This window comes from Natator depressus, chromosome 8 (assembly GCF_965152275.1).
Source record: "Natator depressus isolate rNatDep1 chromosome 8, rNatDep2.hap1, whole genome shotgun sequence".
Taxonomy (NCBI): Eukaryota; Metazoa; Chordata; order Testudines; family Cheloniidae; genus Natator; species Natator depressus.
The window spans coordinates 82,731,354-82,756,244 of NC_134241.1; the positions used below are offsets into that span (position 1 = coordinate 82,731,354).

The 24,891-nt window shown below is 42.4% G+C and overlaps 1 protein-coding gene across 2 annotated transcripts in view; it reads right to left on the reverse strand.

Annotated features, from left to right (window-relative positions):
• Nucleotides 1-1,799: 1,799 nt before the first annotated feature.
• Nucleotides 1,800-24,891, reverse strand: part of ST6GALNAC5 (ST6 N-acetylgalactosaminide alpha-2,6-sialyltransferase 5) — a 95,089-nt gene continuing 71,997 nt past the window's right edge. For both annotated transcript variants that reach the window (XM_074961502.1, XM_074961503.1), the window contains 2 exons: nucleotides 17,452-17,559; nucleotides 1,800-4,229 (listed from right to left, as the gene is read on the reverse strand). In XM_074961502.1, coding sequence (XP_074817603.1) covers nucleotides 3,998-4,229; nucleotides 17,452-17,559 — 340 coding nt within the window. In that variant the 3' untranslated portion in view covers nucleotides 1,800-3,997. The remainder of the gene's footprint in view (nucleotides 4,230-17,451; nucleotides 17,560-24,891) is intronic.

Consider the following 24,891-nt stretch of genomic DNA (forward strand, 5'->3'; position numbering starts at 1 on the left):
GGGGGGGGTGACCTGTGGGCTGAGGTGGTTTGTGAATGCTGATCGGAGGACCCATAGGCACCTACAGGACTTAGGGTTAGATAGCAGCAGAGTGGCAGTTTTGAAAAAAGTCAGTGGCTCCTAAATGGAGGTGTTAGGCATCTAATGAAGCAGCTAGGCACCTAAATACCTTAGAGGAGTCATTGGCCAGTTAACGGGTAACAGGAGCCACCAGATTAGTTACTGCTAACGATATTAAACCTCCTGCTTCAGGGCTAAATCCAGTCTCTATTAAAGATTATCCCACAACTGCCTCCTGCAATGTTGTCTCCCTCCCCCCCTCCACCTCAAAGTATCTGGTACTGGCCATTGTTGGTGACAGGACCCTAGATGAGCTGGACCTTGCTGCTAATCCAGGCTGGCAATTCCTAGTTAATATAGAAAAGGGTTGAGTACACTGTTTAACCCATATTTAACTACAATTTCTTAGGGACTTTTACTATGGCGGCATAGCGCATGCAAGCCTGACAGCTACACAGTGATAGAAAACCTCAGGCTACATTGACTCTGCAATGAAAGAGCTGCAGCACAGCTGCGGCTGGCCTGGGTCCGACTACTTGGGCTTAGGCTGTGGGACTAAAAATAGCAGTTTAGCTGATCAGCCTCGGGCTGGATCCTGGCCTCTAAAACCCAGCAAGGATGGAGGGACTCACAGCCTGGGCGCCAACCCGAGCCTGATCGTCTCTACTTTAGTCTATTTTTAGTCCCAGAGCCTGAGTCGCAGCCAAGGGACTGGGCTCTGAGACTGTGTGCTGCCAGTTTCTTTTTGCAGTGTAGACATACCCTAACAGTGCTATATTTTACCACGTCCAAAATCCTTTTAGCATTAAACCAATAATAAAGTAACTAAAAGATAGGTCACTATGGCAGCTTAGAAGCCATTGTAATCTATAACAAAATCTTTTACAGTGACAATTAACATGTTCTGTAAATCAATTTGACTAAAGTTCACCAATTTTAGCACTATGTGTGGGATATGCCGCCAGTAGCCAGGGTGAAATGGCTCTTCACATAATCAGTTTAAAATCCATTCTTTTCTTTCTAAGGTGCCATGACATAACATGGGGGGAATAAAACACAGTCACTAAGGGTATGTCTTCACGGTAGCTGGGACCATGCCTGCCTGCCCACAAGCTACCTCTGCTCAAGCTAATGTGCTTAAAATAGTGGTGTGGACATTATGACACAGGCTAGCCACGTGAGTAGGGATCTGGTGGGGCCAGTGGGGTGTCAAGAGGGCTTGTACTCCGGTGACTAGCCCATGGCACTGCTTGTGCCACAACATCCTCAGTGCTCGTTTTTAGTAGGTGACCTCAACTTGAGCTAGTGTGTGTCTCTCTACCTAGGCTGGGAGGCTCACCCTAAACATCTGAAGAAGTGTTTTTTTTTTACCCATGAAAGTTTATGCCCAAATAAATCTATTAAAGGTGCCACCAGACTCTTTGTCACCCTAAACTGAGAGTCAGGACCCCAAAGCAGGTCATGACCCCATTTTAATGGGGTTGTGAGGGCTGGCTTAGACTTGCTGGGGCCCAGTACTGAAGCTGAAGTCTGAGCCCCAGCACCCGGGGACAAAACCCGAGCTGCACCACCTAGGGCAGAAGCTGAAGTCCGAGAGCTTCAGCCCTGGGTTGCTGGGCTCAGGTTACAGGCCCCTTGCCTCAGCTTTGCCCCCACCCTTGCCCGGGTGATGAGGCTCAGGCTTTGCCCCCTCTCCCCCCCCCCCCCCAATCTGAGGCAGCAGGGCTCAGGCAGGCTCAAGCTTCGGTCCCCCCTTCTGGAGTTGTGTAGTAATTTTTGTTGTCAGAAGAGGGTCATGGTGCAATGAAGTTTGAGAACCCCTTCTCTAAATGGTGGAAATTAAACATCAGCTGAAAATTGGCCAGAGAATGAGGGGTAAATAATGGGCAAGTAGTGTAACTTGTACTAGTTTTGCATTCAGGGGTTTGCAGACTGAAGGGGTAAGCAGCAGGGGGAAAATACCAACTGAGACAAAGGAGAAGGATGGCTCTATCCTACTTGCTGCATCCCTTCCACCTCCTTGCAGTTATGGTTTAGACTCCACTGAATGCTAAATTGGTGCAAATTATGCTATGTGACCCATTTTCTAACCAAATGCCACCACTGTTTATGTCCTGGCTGAGTACGAGGCAGAGACTTCCACAGGAGGTGCAGCTACTCCCATCAGGTGTGAATTTGGGCAAATTGTGTACACCCAGTGTGATCCCACTGCCTCGGGGTATTGCACCTCACTTTTGAGTTTCCTGACTTTTGACATTTTAAGATCAACCATTAACAATAGCTTTGGTTTCACTCTTTGTACAATGAAGGAGCTTTATCGCCTGAATTATAGTACTCATGTAATTAGTAAATTATTCCCAGAAATTACTTTGAAAAAGTGATTGAGTTTTAGTTGTTGGGAGTTGAAAGGAAAAATAACACAGGAAATGAAAAGGAGTACCTGTGGCACCTTAGAGACTAACAAATTTATTTGAGCATAAGCTTTCGTGAGCTACAGCTCACTTCATCGAATGAATAAATAAATTTGTTAGGTGCCACAAGTACTCCTTTTCTTTTTGCGAATACAGACTAACACGGCTGCTACTCTGAAACAGGAAATGAAATCCATCTTTCTGTACAAGCCATTATAACTCAATAAGACCCCACTGTGAATTTCCATATATAGAACTATTAGTGTCCACCACTGTAATTCACAGGAACTAGCCACATGTGCATCATGAAGAACCTGCCATGTTCTGCTACTTTTTGTCCTCAAGAGGACAGTCTCAGAACCACTGATCTCAATCCACTCAGGCTCCTAATCTCACTGTGACCCAGGATCTATGAGAAGAAAGTTACTGCGGAAATAGATAGGAGAGAGTTTGGAGTGGTAATGTTGTATCTCATGTAATTGATGCCAAACAATTTCTGTTCTGCTGGTTGGTGTAGACTTAGGAACATCACGTAAGTACCTATCGTAGGGGAAGGATTCAGTTCATGTACTCTTAATCCATTGCAGGCTGTCTTGCAGATTGCATCTGGAAATGGGAGCATTACAGAGTTAGTGGGAAATATAAAAGGCCAAACAGAATGATGGAGTTACTGAGAGTTCTCTGACCTCCTGAAGTGGCCCCTCTCATTTTTCAGTCTTAATTATATGCACAGTGCCACAGATGGTGGCGATATCCCAGGATACAATCTAGTAAACCTTGCCCTGCCCTCTACTCCCTCTCCATTAAGAAAGAGCAGCCTGACATCACAGCAGCAAGTGCACATTTACATCAAAAGGAATTTTCTTTGTCATTTTCATATTAATGTGAAATGTCAGATTGTAGCGTCTCTCACATGATCGTCACACGGGAATTTTTTTGCCGTTAAAGACTCTATATTGGAGTGGAGCCCGGCAATTTAAAAAGAAATACAACATTTACAGATCAAATATTAATTACATGCTCAATAGAATCATATTTTTCAAAGGAAAAACTTATAAACAAGAAGCTAGACCTTTCTATACGACCAGCAATAAATTTTGGGTTTGTAGGCTTATGAAAGATAATCACATAATTGTGAATTAGAAAAATACTGGCCTAGCCTGCATAAAAACCTCCATTAAATAAGTATTTTAAGTTTTCACTATGAAAATTCAGTGGCAACGTGCTTTAAAAAACTATAATGAATTAAACATCCCATTAACGATAGTCAAGTTGTTTTTTACAGATCACATACTTTACAGGAGGTGAGCTGGCCAGACAATGTTAATTACTGGATTATGATACAATTGGATACAAAATGTCCTTTTATGTATTTCTTCGCAAGAACTTCCTGAATATTGTAGCAATTTCCACCCACAAATCCTGTTAACCTTGCTTTTTTAGATTACTTTGCTCTTCTGCGAGGTTCAATACCCTGAAGCCTGATACAGTAGGTGATTGTGATTGCAGTCTTGTGCGTTCATTCCTCAGAACACGGGTTTAATCTCCAGGTGATTTATCGTAAGTGATTCTGGTTTCCAGTCTGGTTGAAAAAAGTGAATATTGAATGTCCGTGCCCAGTTCTCAAACACTCGTTTCTCTGTGATAAAACGATGATGGCTGCCCTTTCGTCCCCGCTCGTGTGAAATGTACATTGTACATTCATCAGGTCCCAAAGGTTCATAATAATGATAAGGTACTGAAGAATGATTAGGATCCCTGTGGAAAAAAGAAAATAGATGGAAGCCCAAGATGTTCTTCGTACTGATTGAAAAAAGATGCTATCTTAAATAAGCTGGTGGGCGCAAATCATTTTTTGTCCCAGTTAAACTGAATTTCCTGCAGCTGGTATTTTTCTAGCATAGTTCAGCAGTATCTGAATGAAGCAAAGGTGGTTTTCTTTTTCCTTCCTTTTAAAAGAGTGACTCCACTGGCTCAAAAACAAGGGAGGGTGTGCACACGGCAGTGCCACATTGCTGCACTGAAATTTGAAGCACGGTGCTTAAAAGTTACTCACACCTTCTTGTCAACTGTCTGTAATGGGCCACTCTCTTACCACTTCAAAAGTTATTTCTCCTCCCTTGGTATCCTGCTATTACTTGATTTATCTCGTTAGACTGACCTAATGCTTGGTAAAGCAACCCACATCCTTTCATGTATTTATACCTGCTCCTGTATCTTTTACTTCATACAGCTGATGAAGTGACTTCTAGCTCACGAAAGCTTACGCCCAAATAAATGTGTTAGTCTCTAAGGTGCCACAAGGACTCATTGTTTTTGCTGATACAGACTAACATGGCTACCACTGAAACCTATATTCAGTTTTTAACTCGAGAGGAGAGGTGCACACTCTATTGAACTGGGGGAAGGGGAGGAGTTGATCCCAGTCACTTCATTCTCTCACACCAGCTTGTGTGAATATTCTCCCACCATGGTGCCAGGGATATAACCACACAACTTCATTAGCGCTTCCCATGTATATCAGGTTGATGATGCAACCCTCTCTTGCTGACTTTTTAATCAAATGGAACCAATGCACAAATGAGTTCCTTCTATTATAGTATCAACTTACATATACGTAGGGGGCAAAAATTAAAGCCATTCACACAGGGCATCTCTTAGACCTTGTAACCCCATGCACATCAACCTGCAGGGATGCCACAGAGCACAACATTTTAAGTAGAGAGAGATTTATATGAGACATGGATCATTTTAACAATTTTCAACTCATTGATGGTACCTGCTACAGAAAAGGTGTTTGGTTTTAATTCTCACACCATACTTTGGTTGCCCTGTTTGATTGTCTATATCAGCCAGTATGTTGTTTTGAAAAATATACATATTACCCTCAAAAATGCCTTTAATATGGGCATGGCTAATTTGATCTCACAAGAAAACCTATCCAAGCCAGTGTTACTACTGGAGCTTAAATGGAGTGCATATGGCCAATACAAAACAACCCTAGTGTAGGACTGTTTTCTGGCTGATGCAGTGCTCCCATAATTCCTCTGTGCCTCACTCCTTCCTGCCCCCAGGACGGGCCAGAATGCACTACTCTGACTATTGTGTACCAGCATAATGGTCCACACAAGGTTGTTCCCAGGGGTGAAAGTAACCTGGAGTCTTGAGCAGGGGGGCATGGCCTCGACCAGAAGAGGCGGGGCCTTTAACTACCTAGGCCCTTTAAATCACCCCTGGAGCTCCCAGCTGCACAGGCAGCTGGGAGCCCCGGGGCAATTTAAAGGGCCTGGGGCTCCAGCCACCACTACCGCAGTGGAGCTTCAGGCCCTTTAAATCACTGCCAGAGCCCTGCCACCAGGGGCTCCCGCAGCAGGGCTCGGGCGATGCTTTAAAGGGCCTGGGGCTCCGGCTGCTGCGGGGAGCCCGGGGCCCTTTAAAGTGTCAGCCTGGGGAAGCCGGTCCGGTCCGGTCCGGTCCGGCACGGCATACTGGCTCTTGCTGGTACACTGTACCGGCTTACTTTCACCTCTGGTTGTTCCAAGTTGTTGCAACTCAGAGGAGCTATGAAGTTGCTCTAAGCTGTGCGCTGAGCTGGCCCCTGATATGGCGCATGAATAGACCAATGCAGAATCAGGGCTGGCAGCTCTAATACCAAGGTTATTACTTTCCGTTTGAAAAAGGAACTATTTAATGTTTGATCTCAATTTCAATCAAATATACAAACAATATCTAAAGTATTTTGGTATTGCCCATTATTTCTATTGTATAGCATCTGTCACCTGCTCAATTCTCTGGCTAATTTTCCTTATTTCACCATTCTCTATATTTTATGTGCAGCAGTCATGTAAAAAATTACTGCTGCTTTCCATTTATCCCTTAGATTAACATTTTAATTCAATCAGTCTGGCTTTCTCATAACACAATACAATACTGAGATCAATCCTCCAGCACCACACTAACAATAAAATTACATTTCTAAAAACAAGATTGATTCTGTTCTTATTGTACACAGCCTCACTGGAATATGTATGAGAACTAAAAAAAAAAAAATACAAAGAAAAAACAAAAAAACCCATTAGTACTTCATCTACAGACCCCGATTTTTTTAATTTTAAAAATCCATGTTTATATATGTATTTAATATAGATGGTTTCATCTATCACCAAGGTAGATTTCTAGATCTCTATTTCAAATGAATGTCACACGCTAAGTTTATTATAAAAGGTCCAATGTATTAAAAAGAAAAATAAATCTCCTAGCTGAGTGGTTTATACTGTTGCCATAAATCTAACTGGGTATATTTTTAATGTGGTATTCAAAAAGAAACTACTATGTATATAGGCATGTGCATATAATTTAGATTATTGCTCCTTTACATGTATTCCCCTCCGCACCCCCTGCCACACTTTCTCTACTGTAAATTTGGAGTAACTGTTTAAGTCACTGGAAATACTCGGCTGTAAAATCAGTGTGTGTGAGATCAGAATCAGGTCCATGGTATCCATCTAACTAATACTTCTACTGTGGTAACAAATTAACTGCTTAGGGTCCACTCCTGCTAAAACTTCCAGGCTTACTGGCTCTGGCACTTCCTAGGCTTTTAAACAGCATATTGGAGTCTGCATCATATTAAACAGGGTGGATATCCAGCATGTTGGATTAGACAAGAATTCCTTTTTCTCATCATATGGAAAGATAAAAGCCTATTAGGAAGATACTCCCTATTTAAAGGGGTTAGTTCAAAGCTACGGTTGTAGAAACACATGTAGACTTCAGAGTCTGGAGTTGGGACCTGGATGGTCCCAAGAACTTGCAACAGAAGAGCAAATGAAGCAAAGAATTTATTTGTATTGTGTCTCTTCCCCCTCTCTCCTTGTGCCTCTACCTTGAGTTTAACTCCCATGGATCTTATTTTTTGCTTTGTTTGAGGGCTTCAATAGCAGGCCAAACTTTCCTATGTAGAAAGGCCTATATCTTGTGCTGGCTGGGGCCTATAGTTACTTCATAACAATGTGTTATTTTAGACCCAGATCTTGTGAAAACTCCACACTGGCTTCAGTGGGACTCTGTACGGGTACAGATGTCCACTCATGAGCAGTCACTTCCAGGATCGGGTTCCAGAAATTCCAGGTTATTCCATTTAATACAGTGGTGACTACTAGAAATGGGTCTGAAACAAAACCAGTTACAGGAAAACACCAAACTCAGGGGAAGGGAACATCCAGATTTGTATCTTAACAGCTTTGGCCCAGCTCTTCAAAGGGATACCCAATGGGAGTTAGGTGCCTAAATACATTTGAGCGCCTGGGCCTTTGTGTTTAGTCTCTTCTTCTCTCATATAAGGCAAACCTAAATCCCAGTTCCAAAGACCCCTGAACTTCAGGATTGCTAGCTTTGGATCTGAACTCTGTGGCTTGAGTAAGTACACAGTAACCCAACTTAACTGTACCATGTTCTCTCCTAACTGCAATCAACTTGTGTCACCGGCAAATGAAATGCATGAGTAATCTCTATCAGGAAATTGCTAGTCATCTCATTTATTAATATTAAAACAGATGCTATTTTACCACTGCCTGACACTGGACATTAATCAGTATTTTGTCAGTTAGCATGCATATTAATATCACAGCTGGGAGGGAGCTGTTGGATGGCAGTTTGTAAAATATACTATACTTTCCCACTCATCGCATGCCAGCGCTGACACACAATAAGCACTTGTATCTGGCGTCAATCATTTACTTTTTGCCACTTCAGTGCACATTTTTCCACAGATGGTATCCACCCACACTGGTACCTGAAAATACAGCAAACCGTGTTTGCATTGAAAGGAATGAAGCAGAAAAACAAGGCCATCCCATCTCCCGCTCCAGTCAATCTCTTCCTTTACAAATTAAAAGTGGCTGTAAATCAGCCTTGCAGAATTATACTTGCTCACTTGGGGTGAGTACTATATATATTTTGAAGGGTGAATAAAATGTCATCATTCTTTATCATCATCAATCATCATGTTGAAGTATGGACAAGCAGATTTTGTGCTTCGGCTGTTAAGTTTTCTGGACAATTTTGCCTCCTCTCTCCAGTGCCCTGCCCCCTTTGGAATCTAATTTCTAGTCCATGGCAATTGTTAAAATTGTTCCAAACACCTTTATACATTTTGCTCCTGGTTATACAGGACGGAATTGTGCAGCCCTTACTGAGGCAGTGCTCTCACTGAGGTCAATAAGTAAGGACTGAGGGAGATAGCCCACCATGAATAGTTGCCATACAATTGGGACTAAAATGCATAACTCCAGACAACATAACTAGGAACAATAGCTACTTGATTTAAGGCAGTTGGGAGTGGGACAGAGTAAGAAGCCAGATTCAGAGGTGGTGGCCAAAGGAATAAATTACAGGACTTTAAACACCAATTTGCCTACATTTCCACAAATGAGAAATGACCTTGCAGCCAAACAAGAGAATTCTTGATAGGAAAATATCATTTTTTTACCTGACTCTAAATTGCCTCTATGTATATGCCTCTGGTGTAAAAAGAGTTAGCAATTAAAACAGTGGTCAGAATAAACTCTACTGTGGGAAGATCTCCACAGATCCATGCTGGGGCTCTCCTCAGACAGAGCTCCTCCCCAAATGCGGAAAGCAGAAACATGTATGGTGCCAGCCTCCCTCACCCAGCAGCTGTTAAGTGCAGAAAAGGTTCTGTGGGGTTGCAAATGGAGCAGGAGCCTGGCAGCTCTCTATGGCACCATTCCGAGATTGTGTCAGATTTCCTATGAGAAGTTAATGCCACCAGAAGTAACATCAACCCTCTTGTGTCCTTCTGGCATATGCTACTGGGCAGCCAGAAGCCTGGGTATGTCTCTCTGCACTGCAAACTAAGACCAGGCTGAGACTCAGGTTTGAGCCCAAGCCCCACCTCTGTCCACACACAAGTCAATCTGATTTGCATCAGCAAGCACTGCGGAGCCGAGGCCTAGGACCCAGCTAGGAGGGTTCTTAGAGCCTGAATCCCACTGTGACTTGGGATAAGCCCTGTCATTTTGCAGAGTGGACGCAAGTCAAACCACCAACCTGAGATGGAAGGTCTGTGTAGCGCAGAAGAGATGCATTAGCATGGCTGTGAAACCCGGATCCAGCAACTGGAAACACAGTAAGTTTACAATGCAGTGTGGATGCTCAAGCATTGAATAGGAAACCATAGTCCACTTGTGAGTCCACAAGTTCGGGTCTCATAGACCCAGGCTTAGCATGCAGTGTGGACATACCCAAGGGGATCCAGCAATGGCAATGCAGCTCCTGGAGCTGGGTTGCAATGGGAGCCAGTAGAGACAGGAACATCCATACAGAATGGCTCCTGTCTCTGGGGAACAATGGCGCTTCCTTGTGTGCCCAAGATCACAGGAATTAGGAGATCTCACTGTCTGTGAATTCTACAGGAGCCCAAATCCCTCACTTTGCAAGGACAATTAAAGGAAGCACTGTGAAATATGGTGTATTTCTGCTCTTTAGACTTCTTCCAACGGCTTCTCTACAGAAGGGGGAGATCTGGCCCCAAGTCCACTATGGGCTGGAATTTGCTTCCTGAACACTCAGAGTAGGTGATCTTCCCCCTTAATTTTATTTTGGAGCAAGAGAAGTGTATTCTCTGGGCTAAACTGTTGCTAGGGACTTAAGCAGGTTATCATCTTACTCCCGGAATACTCAATAACTTCAGCGCATCCCTATCCAAGCAGCACTTTGTAAGTGAGATACTCACATAGAGTGGCATAAGAGCAACATCAGGGCACCTTAGGGTTTGTCTACACTGCAATTAAAATCCACAACTGGCCTGTCAGCTGACTCAGGCTCGCGAGAGTTGGGTTAAGGGGTGTTTAACTGTGATGTAGACGTTCGGGCTTCGGCTGGTGCCTGGGCTCTTGGACTCCGCGAGAGTGGAGGATCTCAGAGCTTGGGCTCCAACCCAAGCATCTACATCCAGTTAAACACCCCCTTATCATGAGCCCCTTTGTCCAAGTCAGCTGACATGAGCCAGCTGCAGGTGTTTAATTGCAGTGTAGACACACCCTTCGCTTTTGAAAAAATCCAGTAATATTATGACCAAGGTGAATGATTCAATCTTACATATGGATCTATTGCAGAACACCAGAAAAATCACAATACTCAGGTCAACCATTTCACTTTCAATTGCAAATACCAACACATGTAAATATTAAATTTAGTAAATGTACAGATTTATACACCTAAGTGTTGTTCGTGTTGACAATGAAAATCTTCTCATTCTGTAGGACAAATTCCTTTAAACAGAATTTGTTTCCCCCTGCCCTGGTGGAAAGAAGTTTGGTTAATGATCTTAAGCTAATAATTTTAACAGAACCAACTATGTAATATTCATGATTCCTCTGAAATGTCCTTCACATTACAGATTTGATATTAATTTAGTTCCATGACAGTGATCACCCAGACTCATTACTTTGCTAATTAATACTTTAAAAAATGGGAAAGAGGAATTGTAAATTGAGTTTTATTTTAATTCTGAATATAAATATGAATATTATACATTAATTTTTAATATATTTGTATTTGATATTCAACTAAATAATCAGCAATACAGTAGGAGGATTTTAATCGGGAAAATAATGAAAACATATTTTATTGCAAATTTTTACTGTGTTGGACCTAAAATTCATTGTTCCTAATGTACCACAAGAACGCAACTCTGAAGTCCAGCCTTTTGTGCACATTTCTAGTAGCAGACAATAGTTAATAGCTCTATACTGTATTTTGTAACCATATATTTGAAAATAAGTATCATGCTTTATTTGCTACAATATTTTATAATTTAATGAGCTGACTAAGGACAAACCAGACAGTTCAGGTTGTATTTATGGGAGCACCGGGTTCTTCTCAGGGGCCTTTGTAGATTACCTTCCCCAGAGTTAGTCTCTACAGCACAGATGTAGACTGTGCCCTTTAATAAGGATAGATTAAATTCCATTGCTTATGAAACTGCTTTTTCCCATCTTTACGAGCAGGTAAATGAACCACTGTACTATAATTTGTTCACTGAAGTATAAATATTAACCATGTATATAAAAGAGGCTAAAACTATATGTATACCCCAAATTTAAAAAAAAAAAAAAGAGTAAGAGAACCAAAAAATGGTACCAAGGCTAAACAGAGTAAAAGAGGAAGTTAGAGATAAAAAGACACATTTTAAAAATTGGAAGGCAAATCCTATTGAGGAAAATAGAAAGGAGCATAAACTCAGGCAAGCCAAGTATAATTAAGCAGCCAAAAAAAGGATTTGAAGAGCAATTAGCAAAAGAGACTAAAACTAAACAGCAATTTTTTTTAAAGTACATCAGAAGCAGGAAGCTTGCCAAACAATCAGTGGGGACCTTGAGTGATCAAGGTGCTAAAGGAGCACTCAAGGAAGACAAGGCTATTGCAGAGAAGCTAAATTCTTTGCATTGCTCTTCACTGCAGAGGATGTGAGCAAGAGTCCCATACTTGAGTCATTGTTTTTAGATGACAAATCTGAGGAACTGTCCCAGTCTGAGGTCAACAGAGGAGCTTTTGGAACAAACTGATACATTAAACAGTAATAACTCACCAGCACCAGATGATATTCACTCAAGAGTTCTGAAGGAACTCAGATATGACATTGCAGAACTATTATCTTTGGTATGTAATCTATCACTTAAATCAGCCTCTGTACCAGATAATTGGCAAATAGCTAATGTAACACCAATCTTAAAAAAAAACTACAGTAAAGAACAGAATTATCAGACACATAGATGAACACGATAAATTGGGAAAGAGTCAGCATGGCTTGTAAAGGGAAATCATGCCTCACCAATCTATTAGAATTCTTTGAGGGGGTCAACAAACATGTGGACAACGGTGATTCATTGGATATAATGCATTTGGGGTTTCAAAAAGCCTTTAACAAGGTCCCTCACCAAAGGCTCTTAAGCAAAGTAGGCAGTGACAGGATAAGAGGGAAGGTCCTCTCATGAATCAGTAACTGGTTAAAAGACAGGAAACAAAGGGTAGAAATAAATGATCAGTTTTCACAGTGGAGAGAGGTAAATAGCGGGGTCTGTACTGGGACCAATGATGTTCAACACATTCATAAATGATCTGGAAAAAGGGATAAACAGTGAGGAGACAAAGTTTACTGAAATTGTGGAAAAGCAGCATCACTTGCCCCATAACCTCAGCCATGCAGAACACAATGCCATCCACAGCCTCAGGAACAACTCTGACATCATAATCAAAAAGGCTGATAAAGGAGGTGCTGTTGTCATCATGAATAGGTCACAATATGAACGAGAGGCTGCTAGGCAGCTCTCTAACTCCACATTCTACAGTCCATTATCCTCTGATCCCACTGAGAGTTCCCAAAAGAAACTACCCCATCTGCTCAAGAAACTCCTTGAAAAAGCACAAGATCAAATCTGCACAGACACACCCCCTAGAACCCGACCAGGGGTATTCTATCTGCTACCCAAGATCCATAAACCTGGAAACCCTGGATGCCCCATCATCTCAGGCATTGGCACCCTGACAGCAGGATTGTCTGGCTATGTAGACTCTCTCCTCAGGCCCTACGCTACCAGCACTCCGAGCTATCTTTGAAACACCACTGACTTCCTGAGGATACTACAATCCATTGGTGATGTTCCAGAAAACACCATCCTGACCACTATGGATGTAGAAGCCCTCTACACCAACATTCCACATAAAGATGGACAAGCCGTCAGGAACAGTATCCCCAGTAATATCACGGCAAACCTGGTGGCTGAACTTTGTGACTTTGTCCTCACCCACAACTATTTCACATTTGGGGACAATGTATACCTTCAAGTCAGCGGCACTGCTATGGGTACCAGCATGGCCACACAGCATGCCAACATTTTTATGGCTGACTTAGAGCAACGCTTCCTCAGCTCTCGTCCTCTAACGCCCCTACTCTACTTGCACTACGTTGATGACATCTTCAACAGCTGGACCCATGGAAAAGAAGCCCTTGAGGAATTTCACCATGATTTCAACAATTTCCATCCCACCATCAACCTCAGCCTGGACCAGTCCACACAAGAGATCCACTTCCTGGACACTGCAGTGCTAATAAGCGATGGTCACAAAACCACCACCCTATACCGGAAACCTACTGACTGCTATACTTACCTACATGCCTCCAGCTTTCATCCAGACCACACCACACGGTCCATTGTCTACAGCCAAGCTCTAAGATACAACCGCATTTACTCCAACCCCTCAGACAAACACCTACAAGATCTCTATCAAGCGTTCTTAAAACTACAGTACCCACCTGCTGAAGTGGAGAAACACATTGACAGAGCCAGAAGAGGACCCAGAAGTCACCTACTACAGGACAGGCCCAACAAAGAAAATAACAGAATGCCATTAGCCACCACCTTCAGCCCCCCAACTAAAACCTCTTCAACGTATCATCAAGGATCTACAACCTATCCTGAAGGACGATCTCTCAATCTCACAGATCTTGGGAGGCCAGTCCTCGCTTACAGACAACCCCCCAACCTGAAGCAAATACTCACCAGCAACCACACACCACCCAACAAAAACACTAACCCAGGAACCTATCTTTGCAACAAAGCCCGTTGCCAACTCTGTCCACATATCTATTCAAGGGACACCACCACAGGGCCTAATCACATCAGCCACACTATCAGAGGCTCGTTCACCTGCACATCTACCAATGTGATCTATGCCATCATGTGCCAGCAATGCCCCTCTGCCATGTACATTGGCCAGACCGGACAGTCTCTACGCAAAAGAATAAATGGACACAAATCAGACGTCAAGAATTATAACATTCAAAAACCAGGCAGAGAACACTTCAACTTCCCTGGACACTCCATTACAGACCTAAAAGTCACAATTCTTCAACAAAAAAACTTAAAAAACAGACTCCAAAGAGAAACAGCAGAATGGGAATTAATCTGCAAACTGGACACCATTAACTTAGGCTTGAATAAAGACTGGGAGTGGATGAGTCATTACACTAACTAAAAACTATTTCCCCATGCTAATTTTCCCCCTACTGTTACTCACACCTTCTTGTCAACTGTTTGAAATGGGCCATCCTGATTATCACTGCAAATTTTTTTTCTCCTGATGATAATAGCCCACCTTAATTGATTGGTCTCGTTAAGAGTTGGTATGACAACCCCCATTTTTTCATGTTCTCTGTATATCTATCTATATATCTTCCTACTGTACTTTCCACTGCATTCATCTGATAAAGTGGGCTTTAGCCCATGAAAGCTTATGCTTAAATAAATTTGTTAGTCTCTAAGGTGCCACAAGTACTCGTCGTTCTTTCTGCTGATACAGACTAACATGGCTACCACTCTGAAACCAGACAATACAAAATTACTCAACACAGTTAAGTCCAAAGCTGACTGTGAAGAGTTACAAAGGGATCTCACAAAACTAAGTGACTGGGCAACATAAAGGCAGAAGAAATTCAATGTTGATAAATGCAAAGTAATGCACACTGGAAAACATAATCCCAACTATACATACAAAATGATGGGGTCTAAATTAGCTGTTACCACTCAAGAAAGAGATCTTGGAGTCATTGTGGATGGTTCTCTGAAAATATCCACTCAGTGTGCAGTAGCAGTCAAAAAAGCTAACAATGTTAGGAACCATTAGGCTAGGAATAGATAGTAAGACAGAAAATATCATAATGCCACCGTATTAATCCACAGTATGCTCATACCTCAAATACTGTGTGTAGTTCTGGTCACCCCATCTCAAAGAACGTATATTAGAATTGGAAAAAGTAAGGAAACAAAAATGATTAGGGGTATGGAATCCCATATGAGGAGAGATTAAAAAGACTGGGACTGTTCAGCTTGAAAAAAAAGAGAGAGCTAAGGGGGGATCTGAGAGAGATCTATAAAATCATGAATAGTGTGGAGAATGTGAACAGAGAAGTGTTAGCTACCCCTTCCCATAATACAAGAACCAGAGGTCACCCAATGAAATTAATAAGCAGTAGGTTTAAAGCCAACATAAGGAACTACTACTTCACATATGCACAGTCAACCTGTGGAACTCATTGCCAGAGGATGTTGTGAAGGCCAAAAGTATAACTGGGTTCAACGAAGAATTAGATAAATTCATGGACGATAGGTCCATCGATGGCTATTAGCCATGATGGTCAGGGACATAACCCCATGCTCTTGGTGTGCCTAAACCTCTGACTGCCAGAAGCCGGGACTGAATCATTTGATGATTGCCCTGTTCTGTTTATTCCCTTTGAAGCATCTGGCACCAGCCACTGCCAGAAGACCGGATACTGGATAGATGGGCCATTGGTCTGACACAATATGGCCATTCTTATGTTCTTATATAAACAGTAGTAAATATTATAGTGTCTTATAATTTAATATTATGCCACTTTGTTACAGTACACTGATTCTTATGAACATTTTACACACAGTCATAGTGAAGATGTTAAGCTCTCTGGACCAGGGATTGCCCTTCTTTTTTCCCATCTACATGCATGTACCCCAACAAACAAACCCCAAAGGGGTTGCCTTGCTTTACACTGAATTAAAGTGGTACACAGATCTATGACTTATAAATTCATAGGGATCGCTTCACTTACCCCCAGAATGCAACCACTTCTGGGTTAGGACCTGGCAGCCATCATAATGGTGCCAGGAACTTTACAGTTTTAGAGTAGGAAGTGAAGAAGGTCTTATCCAATTGAACTGGGAGGAAACTCAAGTAGGCAGAGTGTAATGGAAGTTGTTTATGTCTGATATCCGTAGTATCTCATCTCATCTGATGCCTTCCTTGAAGAGCTCCTTGTGAAATTTGGGAGCTCTGGTAGGAACAGCTCAAGTTACAGTCACTAATGTTCTGTTAGAAATACATAAAGATTCTCACCACGTACAATTTGGTGTTGACATTGCCTATGGTAAAGATCCTGTCAATAAGCTGCTACTTCTTCATGGTCAGCACAAATGCAAGGTCATGAATGGTCATTTTTAATGCTCAAAAGAATTAAAACAAAAGAAACTCTACCTCCATGATACAATGAGCCAACCCATCTCTGTAATCTTGCTTTCCTTGCCACTGAAAGTCATTTTACCGATAAACTAGACTTCAGTGAAGTCAGTGAGTTTGCAGCAGAAAATTCTATGAAGTACCCACTAGTTCAGACGGGGAGTGAGCGATGAAAAGTTGTACTGAATCCCTTCCCCTTGTTGCATATGAGCACTGAATGTGGCCGAAAATAAACTGTACTTGTGAAATGGCTCAATATCAATTTTTGTAGCAAGTTACCTCTCATTGAACTTACACCTGTTACCAAACTTTCTAACACTAGCCAGTTTCACTGGCAAAAGTCTGAGTGCTGCGTCTTTCACCTGCAAACGAAATCTGCATGCACAAGATAGCTAATAGCAAGATTAACCATCCATTTTACATGTGCAAATTCAGATTTTGTGGGGGTAATATAGGTAGCCAGTTTTCCAGATGTGTAGGGCTTACATGTCAGGGGAACTGGGATCTTAATTTTGGTTTCATAAATAGTTCAGTTTAGAAACTAGTCAAACTGTCAGAGCTTCCCTCCTTCTATAATGAAAAATCCCTTCAGAGGAAGATTGAAACTAATATTTTCCAGATTAATTTCATGCCAATTATTGCATTAGTTTTAGCTGATAAATATTCAAAGGCTAAAAGACACCAACAAGATGGATTAATTCTTCCACTGTATGAACAAAAACATTTAATATTTTATATAACAGAATTAAATGCTGTTTGTTGTTTCTTGAACCAGATCCTGGGACATGTTAATTAATTGCTTCTAGAGGACCGTAGACATGTTTCTTGGAAACAAAATTAAAGATTTCAATATTTATCTCCAATGTTCAGCCTGGTTAGCAAATAATGCTTCCAACATACATCTTACCTGCAGAAATCTGGTGGCACCATGCCATAAACATTTATCCTGTCACAGAGTTCTAATGCGATAGTCATCGTGAACCATCCTGTGCTAAGCCAAGTGTTGGATATCTTCCTAAAAGTAGAAACATAATTAAGTTTCCAGGGTGACAAATAATTCTTGAAACATCTAAAGTAATTTCTGGGCAGTTTTCTCCATTTTTGTGAAAGGTTATGAAAACTGGGCAACCAACACCTCTTTTGCTGTCATTAATTTTGGGCACAGAAACATTAATGTTTTTGTGACATTTACCTTAGGCAACTGTAGCCTCCAAGCCTGTGTTTATATTCGGATACTAGTTAACTACCAGAAAAATACCCTGTATCGATAATTGCTTAATGGAAACCATCACCCAACTGCATGGCGACACAGGATGCCATTTAGAGCCTAATGCTGGTCCCACTGTGTATGTCTACATAGCCTGCGGCAGCAAGCCTCCCAGCTCGGGGCTTGTACTAGTGCTCTAAAAATAGCTGTGTAGACAGTGCTTTGAAGTTGTGGCTATGGGACTCGAGCACGTTCCCACCCAAGCAATTTCAAAGCACTTTCTGCACAGCAATTTTTAGCGCTAGCCCAGATCTGTTGACCCCAGAGACTCACTGCCGAGAGCTGTGTAGATATACACAGAATTTCAGTGGGACCAGGATTTGATCCCAAGAGCTCAATCCAGCCAAAACGAGCTTTTGCAAATGCTGGTCTGTGGAGGTGCCTCAGCTACTCTGTGTTCCATACCTGAGAATTCTAATTGTGATTCTTAGCAGGGAGTCTCCTTTCTTCAATGACTAAAGCCATTGCCATCCATTAGCCGTAACATGACACCTCTTGCACAAGATCAGAGGCTCTGACTCCACCTAGCCTGAGTGTCATTAATGGCATCTGGCATCTCTGAACAACAATGTGGGATTCCATTTGAGGAGTAACCCAGATATCCTAGTGTGCCTGGCTCCTTTCTGGCTAACTGAACATCTGTAAACTGGGGACAGTCTTTAAAAGGGGCATACCTGATTCCACTCTTGGGTGTTTATGTGACCTACAGGTTCATTACTGAGGCTTCCAAGGAACCATGTATGCCATCTATTAATCTCCACCCCTTACTACTGATGAGGAGGCCAATGGCTAGCATAAATTAGTCTACTTGACTCACCTCAGGAATGGACCTGTCCGCTATGGGAGAACAGTAAAGACAGCAGCCTCAATCTGACCTTTAATTTCTCTGTGCCTTGGGTCCACATCTGTAAAATGGAGATAGTAATACTTCCTTTTTCCTACCCTATGTTCTGCCATGTCTATTTACAGTGTAAGCTCTTTGGGGCAGGGACTGGTTTCTCACTGTGTGTATATGCAGCACCTAGCACAATGGGGCCCTAATCTCAGTTAGGGGTCTGTAGGCACTATTGCAATACAAATAATAATTTTCCAGCTCAAAGGTGGAGGGGGAAGGGATAAGGACCCAAGGAGGAGAATTTGTTTGCATGCCACAGAAGTGAGAGATTTGGGGGGGAATAGATTGTTCTCAACAGACAAGATTCCCCCAAGTCTAGGGTTTGCACAGCCCAGAAAACCCAGGGCATCTGTCAGAAGGGTCTGGCCCTTTTCAGTTAGACAATTATTTTGTTAGTTACTGTAACTCTCAAGGTTTCAATAAATAGGAAAAATAAAGGAATTTAAACAAACTTTAAACACAAGACAATCAATGAGCATGAAGAATTTAAATCTGAAAACCTGTTCAAGTACCATTGTTAATGCTTCCATCTCTCTAAATGCCACCTCTGCAGTATTACAGTATAGAAACAGGGTTACATTGTCTTGCCTTTTCATAAAAGATTTTAACAAGAGTCCAACAAAAGAATATCTACTGTTTTTACTCTTAATCAGCTGTAATGAAAGAATACGAAGAGCTGTCATGTGCTTATTAGGGGGAATTATCAGATATTCTTTTTTATGATGAGCTAACACATTGTGCTGATAATTCTGTAGTGCACACTAAATTACAATTAAAGGCCTTTCTGCTCCACCAAAATCTCATTTATAATCTCTGTGGAAATACTCTTCCTGAAGTTATTTCATTTACGCTTCCTTTATCTAATTACTGTAATATTGGTTCTGAATCATATTTTCTTAATGTACCCTTATTCAATTACAAAGTTATTTTCAAGTACAGTTACTTTGTAATATCAAAGTATATTGCTCTGCAGCCTCTGTCATCTGCCATAGTATTTCATTGGTGACATTTTCTGAAGGTTCTCCTTCAGTTTTAAAAATCAGTCCTTTTTTTATAAATCACAATACATCCAATTATCCTTTTTCTCATAATACTAAAGACAGAAATGGATGGCTTGATTATTGCTTCCTTGCAATCAGATTTCTACCCCTTTGTTTTTTGCAGTCAATAACTCAGTAGTACTCAATAGGAAAAAAAAAAAGCACACTGAGTAGAGAACATTCTGGGTTACACAGTGTTCTGTTCCTGCAACCACAGCTCTGCAATTGTCTTTTTCTCTACAAATTCCTTCCTGCCTATGTTTCCCTTCATATTCCTTTCTCCTTCGTTTGTGCTGCCTTTTCATTTATTTTCATCTCTTGTTTTAATCTTCTTAGTCCTTCAAGTAGGTGAAAAGTGTCCTCTAAAGGAGCATTTCTTCTACAGGGGCATGCGCGCCTTCTTATTACCAACAGAACTTGTTTGTAAGACCAAATGCTACAAGGATCCCAGTGCCCTTGGTTCCCACTGGGAGCTGAACGTGCCCAGAACTGGGCTCACAATAAACTCAGCTATAGCGTAATTAAAGGACAAAATTCCTTCAGGTTTTCACTTGTCCTACAGGACAAGACCATGCTCTGAGCAGATGTGACTGCAGAGGTGTAAAAAGCCCTCACTCTGTGCACACACAGAGCCTGCTCAGATCCCTGCTGTGTGCCTGATATCCCCACTGCAAGTGAGGAGGCATGATTCCACCCTCCCACATGTGTAGCCAGCAGAGCTGGCCAGACAGCAGGGCAGGAAGTAGCCTGCGTCTCAAAAAGGGGTGCTGCATCTTACCTTCTCTAGAGCAAGAGGGGGCCAGGGGAGGTATTGTGACTGGGAGAATACAGCACTGCACTGCCCTGTAGGCAGAGCCTGAGCCTAAATGCCCCATCTAGCCCACAGTGAAGCCTCATTATACTTACTATTAAGTTTCACTCCGCTGTATACTGGGGATGCAGCTAATTCCATACACCCTCCAAAAAAAGTATTAAATGCTCAATTCCCTGGGGATTGTCAGCTTCCCCTTCTTCTCTGCTCTGGCTGAGCAAACTAAGAGAGGGAAAAAGAAAAAAGAAAAGGAGTACTTGTGGCACCTTAGAGACTAACCAGTTTATTTGAGCATGAGCTTTCGTGAGCTACAGCTCACTTCATCGGATGCATAGCATATCGTGGAAACTGCAGAAGACATTATATACACACAGAGACCATGAAACAAAACTTCCTCCCACCCCACTGTCCTGCTGCTAACAGCTTATCTAAAGTGATCATCAAGGAAGGCCATTTCCAGCACAAATCCAGGTTTTCTCACCCTTCCCCCCCACACACACAGACACACATACAAACTCACTCTCCTGCTGGTAATAGCCCATCCCTCTTTGAAACCTCTCTTTATAATGCGCATGATAATCAAGGTGGGTCATTTCCAGCACTAATCCAGGTTTTCTCACCACCACCCCCCCCCCACACACACCCCTCCAAAAACCACACACACAAACTCACTCTCCTGCTGGCAATAGCTCATCTTACAATGTGCACAGCAATAATCCAAGTTTAACCAGAACGTCTTGGGGGGGGGGTTGTAGGAAAAGAACAAGGGGAGATAGGCTACCTTGCATAATGACTTAGCCACTCCCAGTCTCTATTCAAGCCCAAATTAATAGTATCCAATTTGCAAATGAATTCCAATTCAGCAGTTTCTCGCTGGAGTCTGGATTTGAAGTTTTTTTGCTTTAAGATAGCGACCCTCATGTCTGTGATTGCGTGACCAGAGAGATTGAAGTGTTCTCCGACTGGTTTATGAATGTTATAATTCTTAACATCTGATTTGTGTCCATTTATTCTTTTACGTAGAGACTGTCCAGTTTGACCAATGTACATGGCAGAGGGGCATTGCTGGCACATGATGGCATATATCACATTGGTGGATGTGCAGGTGAACGAGCCTCTGATAGTGTGGCTGATGTTGTTAGGCCCTGTGATGGTGTTCCCTGAATAGATATGTGGGCACAGTTGGCAACGGGCTTTGTTGCAAGGATAGGTTCCTGGGTTAGTGGTTCTGTTGTGTGGTATGTGGTTGTTGGTGAGTATTCGCTTCAGGTTGGGGGGCTGTCTGTAGGCAAGGACTGGCCTTTCTCCCAAGATTTGTGAGAGTGTTGGGTCATCCTTCAGGATAGGTTGTAGATCCTTAATAATGCGTTGGAGGGGTTTTAGTTGGGGGCTGAAGGTGACGGCTAGTGGCGTTCTGTTATTTTCTTTGTTAGGCCTGTCCTGTAGTAGGTGACTACTGGGAACTCTTCTGGCTCTATCAATCTGTTTCTTCACTTCCGCAGGTGGGTATTGTAGTTGTAAGAATGCTTGATAGAGATCACCCTATACCGGAAACCTACTGACCGCTATTCCTACCTACATGCCTCCAGCTTTCACCCTGACCACACCACACGATCCATCGTCTACAGCCAAGCTCTGCGATACAACCGCATTTGCTCCAACCCCTCAGACAGAGGCAAACACCTACAAGATCTCTATCAAGCATTCTTACAAGCATTATTAAGGATCTACAACCTATCCTGAAGGATGACCCAACACTCTCACAAATCTTGGGAGAAAGGCCAGTCCTTGCCTACAGACAGCCCCCCAACCTGAAGCGAATACTCACCAACAACCACATACCACACAACAGAACCACTAACCCAGGAACCTATCCTTGCAACAAAGCCCGTTGCCAACTGTGCCCACATATCTATTCAGGGAACACCATCACAGGGCCTAACAACATCAGCCACACTATCAGAGGCTCGTTCACCTGCACATCCACCAATGTGATATATGCCATCATGTGCCAGCAATGCCCCTCTGCCATGTACATTGGTCAAACTGGACAGTCTCTACGTAAAAGAATAAATGGACACAAATCAGATGTTAAGAATTATAACATTCATAAACCAGTCGGAGAACACTTCAATCTCTCTGGTCACGCAATCACAGACATGAGGGTCGCTATCTTAAAGCAAAAAAACTTCAAATCCAGACTCCAGCGAGAAACTGCTGAATTGGAATTCATTTGCAAATTGGATACTATTAATTTGGGCTTGAATAGAGACTGGGAGTGGCTAAGTCATTATGCAAGGTAGCCTATCTCCCCTTGTTCTTTTCCTACAACCCCCCCCCCCAAGACGTTCTGGTTAAACTTGGATTATTGCTGTGCACATTGTAAGATGAGCTATTGCCAGCAGGAGAGTGAGTTTGTGTGTGTGGTTTTTGGAGGGGTGTGTGTGTGGGGGGGGGGTGGTGGTGAGAAAACCTGGATTAGTGCTGGAAATGACCCACCTTGATTATCATGCGCATTATAAAGAGAGGTTTCAAAGAGGGATGGGCTATTACCAGCAGGAGAGTGAGTTTGTATGTGTGTCTGTGTGTGGGGGGGGGAAGGGTGAGAAAACCTGGATTTGTGCTGGAAATGGCCTTCCTTGATGATCACTTTAGATAAGCTGTTAGCAGCAGGACAGTGGGGTGGGAGGAAGTTTTGTTTCATGGTCTCTGTGTGTATATAATGTCTTCTGCAGTTTCCACGATATGCTATGCATCCGATGAAGTGAGCTGTAGCTCACGAAAGCTCATGCTCAAATAAACTGGTTAGTCTCTAAGGTGCCACAAGTACTCCTTTTCTTTTTTCTTTTTACGAATACAGACTAACATGGCTGTTACTCTGAAACCTGTCATTATAAGAGAGGGAAGAGTTTTTTCTGTGCTAGTAGAGCACCTCCCCCAGCTGTCGTTTCCCTGTGCAATTACAGTGAATGAAGAGAGGCCCTGCCACCACTTCGAACCGAGAGAGGATCTTTAACAAGTAGGCCTAGACATAGTTACCTTATGCTTATACCGGCAATACTGGTCCATACCTCCAGAGCCACTGAGGATTCCCTGATGACAGTGGAGCCAGTGTAGGAGGGGCAAGATTTAGGGGGCAGTACTGCACACCCTGTGCAGAGCCCTAGCCTAGGTGGGACTCTTAGGCAGCAATGCGCAAAGTAGGCTGGGGCCAGAGGATACAGTGTATCTTGGTTGCAGTGGTCCTTTACCTTACAGTGTGGGCTTCTAAAGGGTAGGGACAGCTACCTATCATTATTATTTATTATCTGTGTTGCAGTAACGCCTAGGCACCCCAGTCATGGACCATGCCCCCATTCTGCTAGGTGCTGTACAAACACAGAACCAAAAGACGGTTCCTTCAACCAATCAGGAGCAATAATCTGCTATGGAGTGACTCTGCCTTGCCCCTGCCCTGCAGCCTGGAAGACAGGACACATCCGCTGTGGTTGCCCAGTACTAAAACCAGCTGTATGGGCTGGACTCTGTAGTAAGTTTCGAGGTGGGGAAAACTGTTCACAGTGACTTACTGCACTGTGTACTCACCTCTTCGTTTGTATTGAAGTGGGGACCTTGTACCATTTTTACTGCTGCATATTTAATATGTACAAATATAATGAGTTCATAAAAATAAAAACAAATGTATTTTTCTTGAGAAAGTCCTTGGCTTAAAAGCCCATTTACCTACATTATGCACAAAAACACTCCAGTCGTGCAGTGGTCACTTATTAAAAATTTCATTTAAAGATCAGTCTATATGTTACAGATGGTCTCATAAAGATCTAACTATCATAACAATTTCTTTTTTCTCAGCTGTAAATGGCAGATGAACTGTCCAGAAGCACCTAATATATGAAAAAAGTGTGTATTTGTTTTACAGGAAGCTTTACAGCAGCAATGTTGAAGAATGCTTAAATTCAATAAGTAGCCATTATAATTCACAAAACAGTAGCATTTCCTCCATAAGAAAGTAAAACCTATCAATTCTGATTCTTCAAAACCAGTAAAAAACTGCTTTCAGGTTTATTACCCCAAAGTGAGATGTAAAACGCAGTGTCCATCTCCTGGCTGTTTCTTTCTGCAATTCCCTTGCTTGATTGTATTCAACACACACATTTTTAGTGTTATAAGTTAATGGAAAAATATTCAATACAAATTATTTTGATGCACATTTTTGATTTAAGTTACAAAGGCTAAGTGTTATTTAGCACGTAAAATCATATTACAACCACATTTAAGGGGCATGATGTTCCCTCTGAGTTAATCTGAAGCTGATGAGTGTAAATGCCATTATT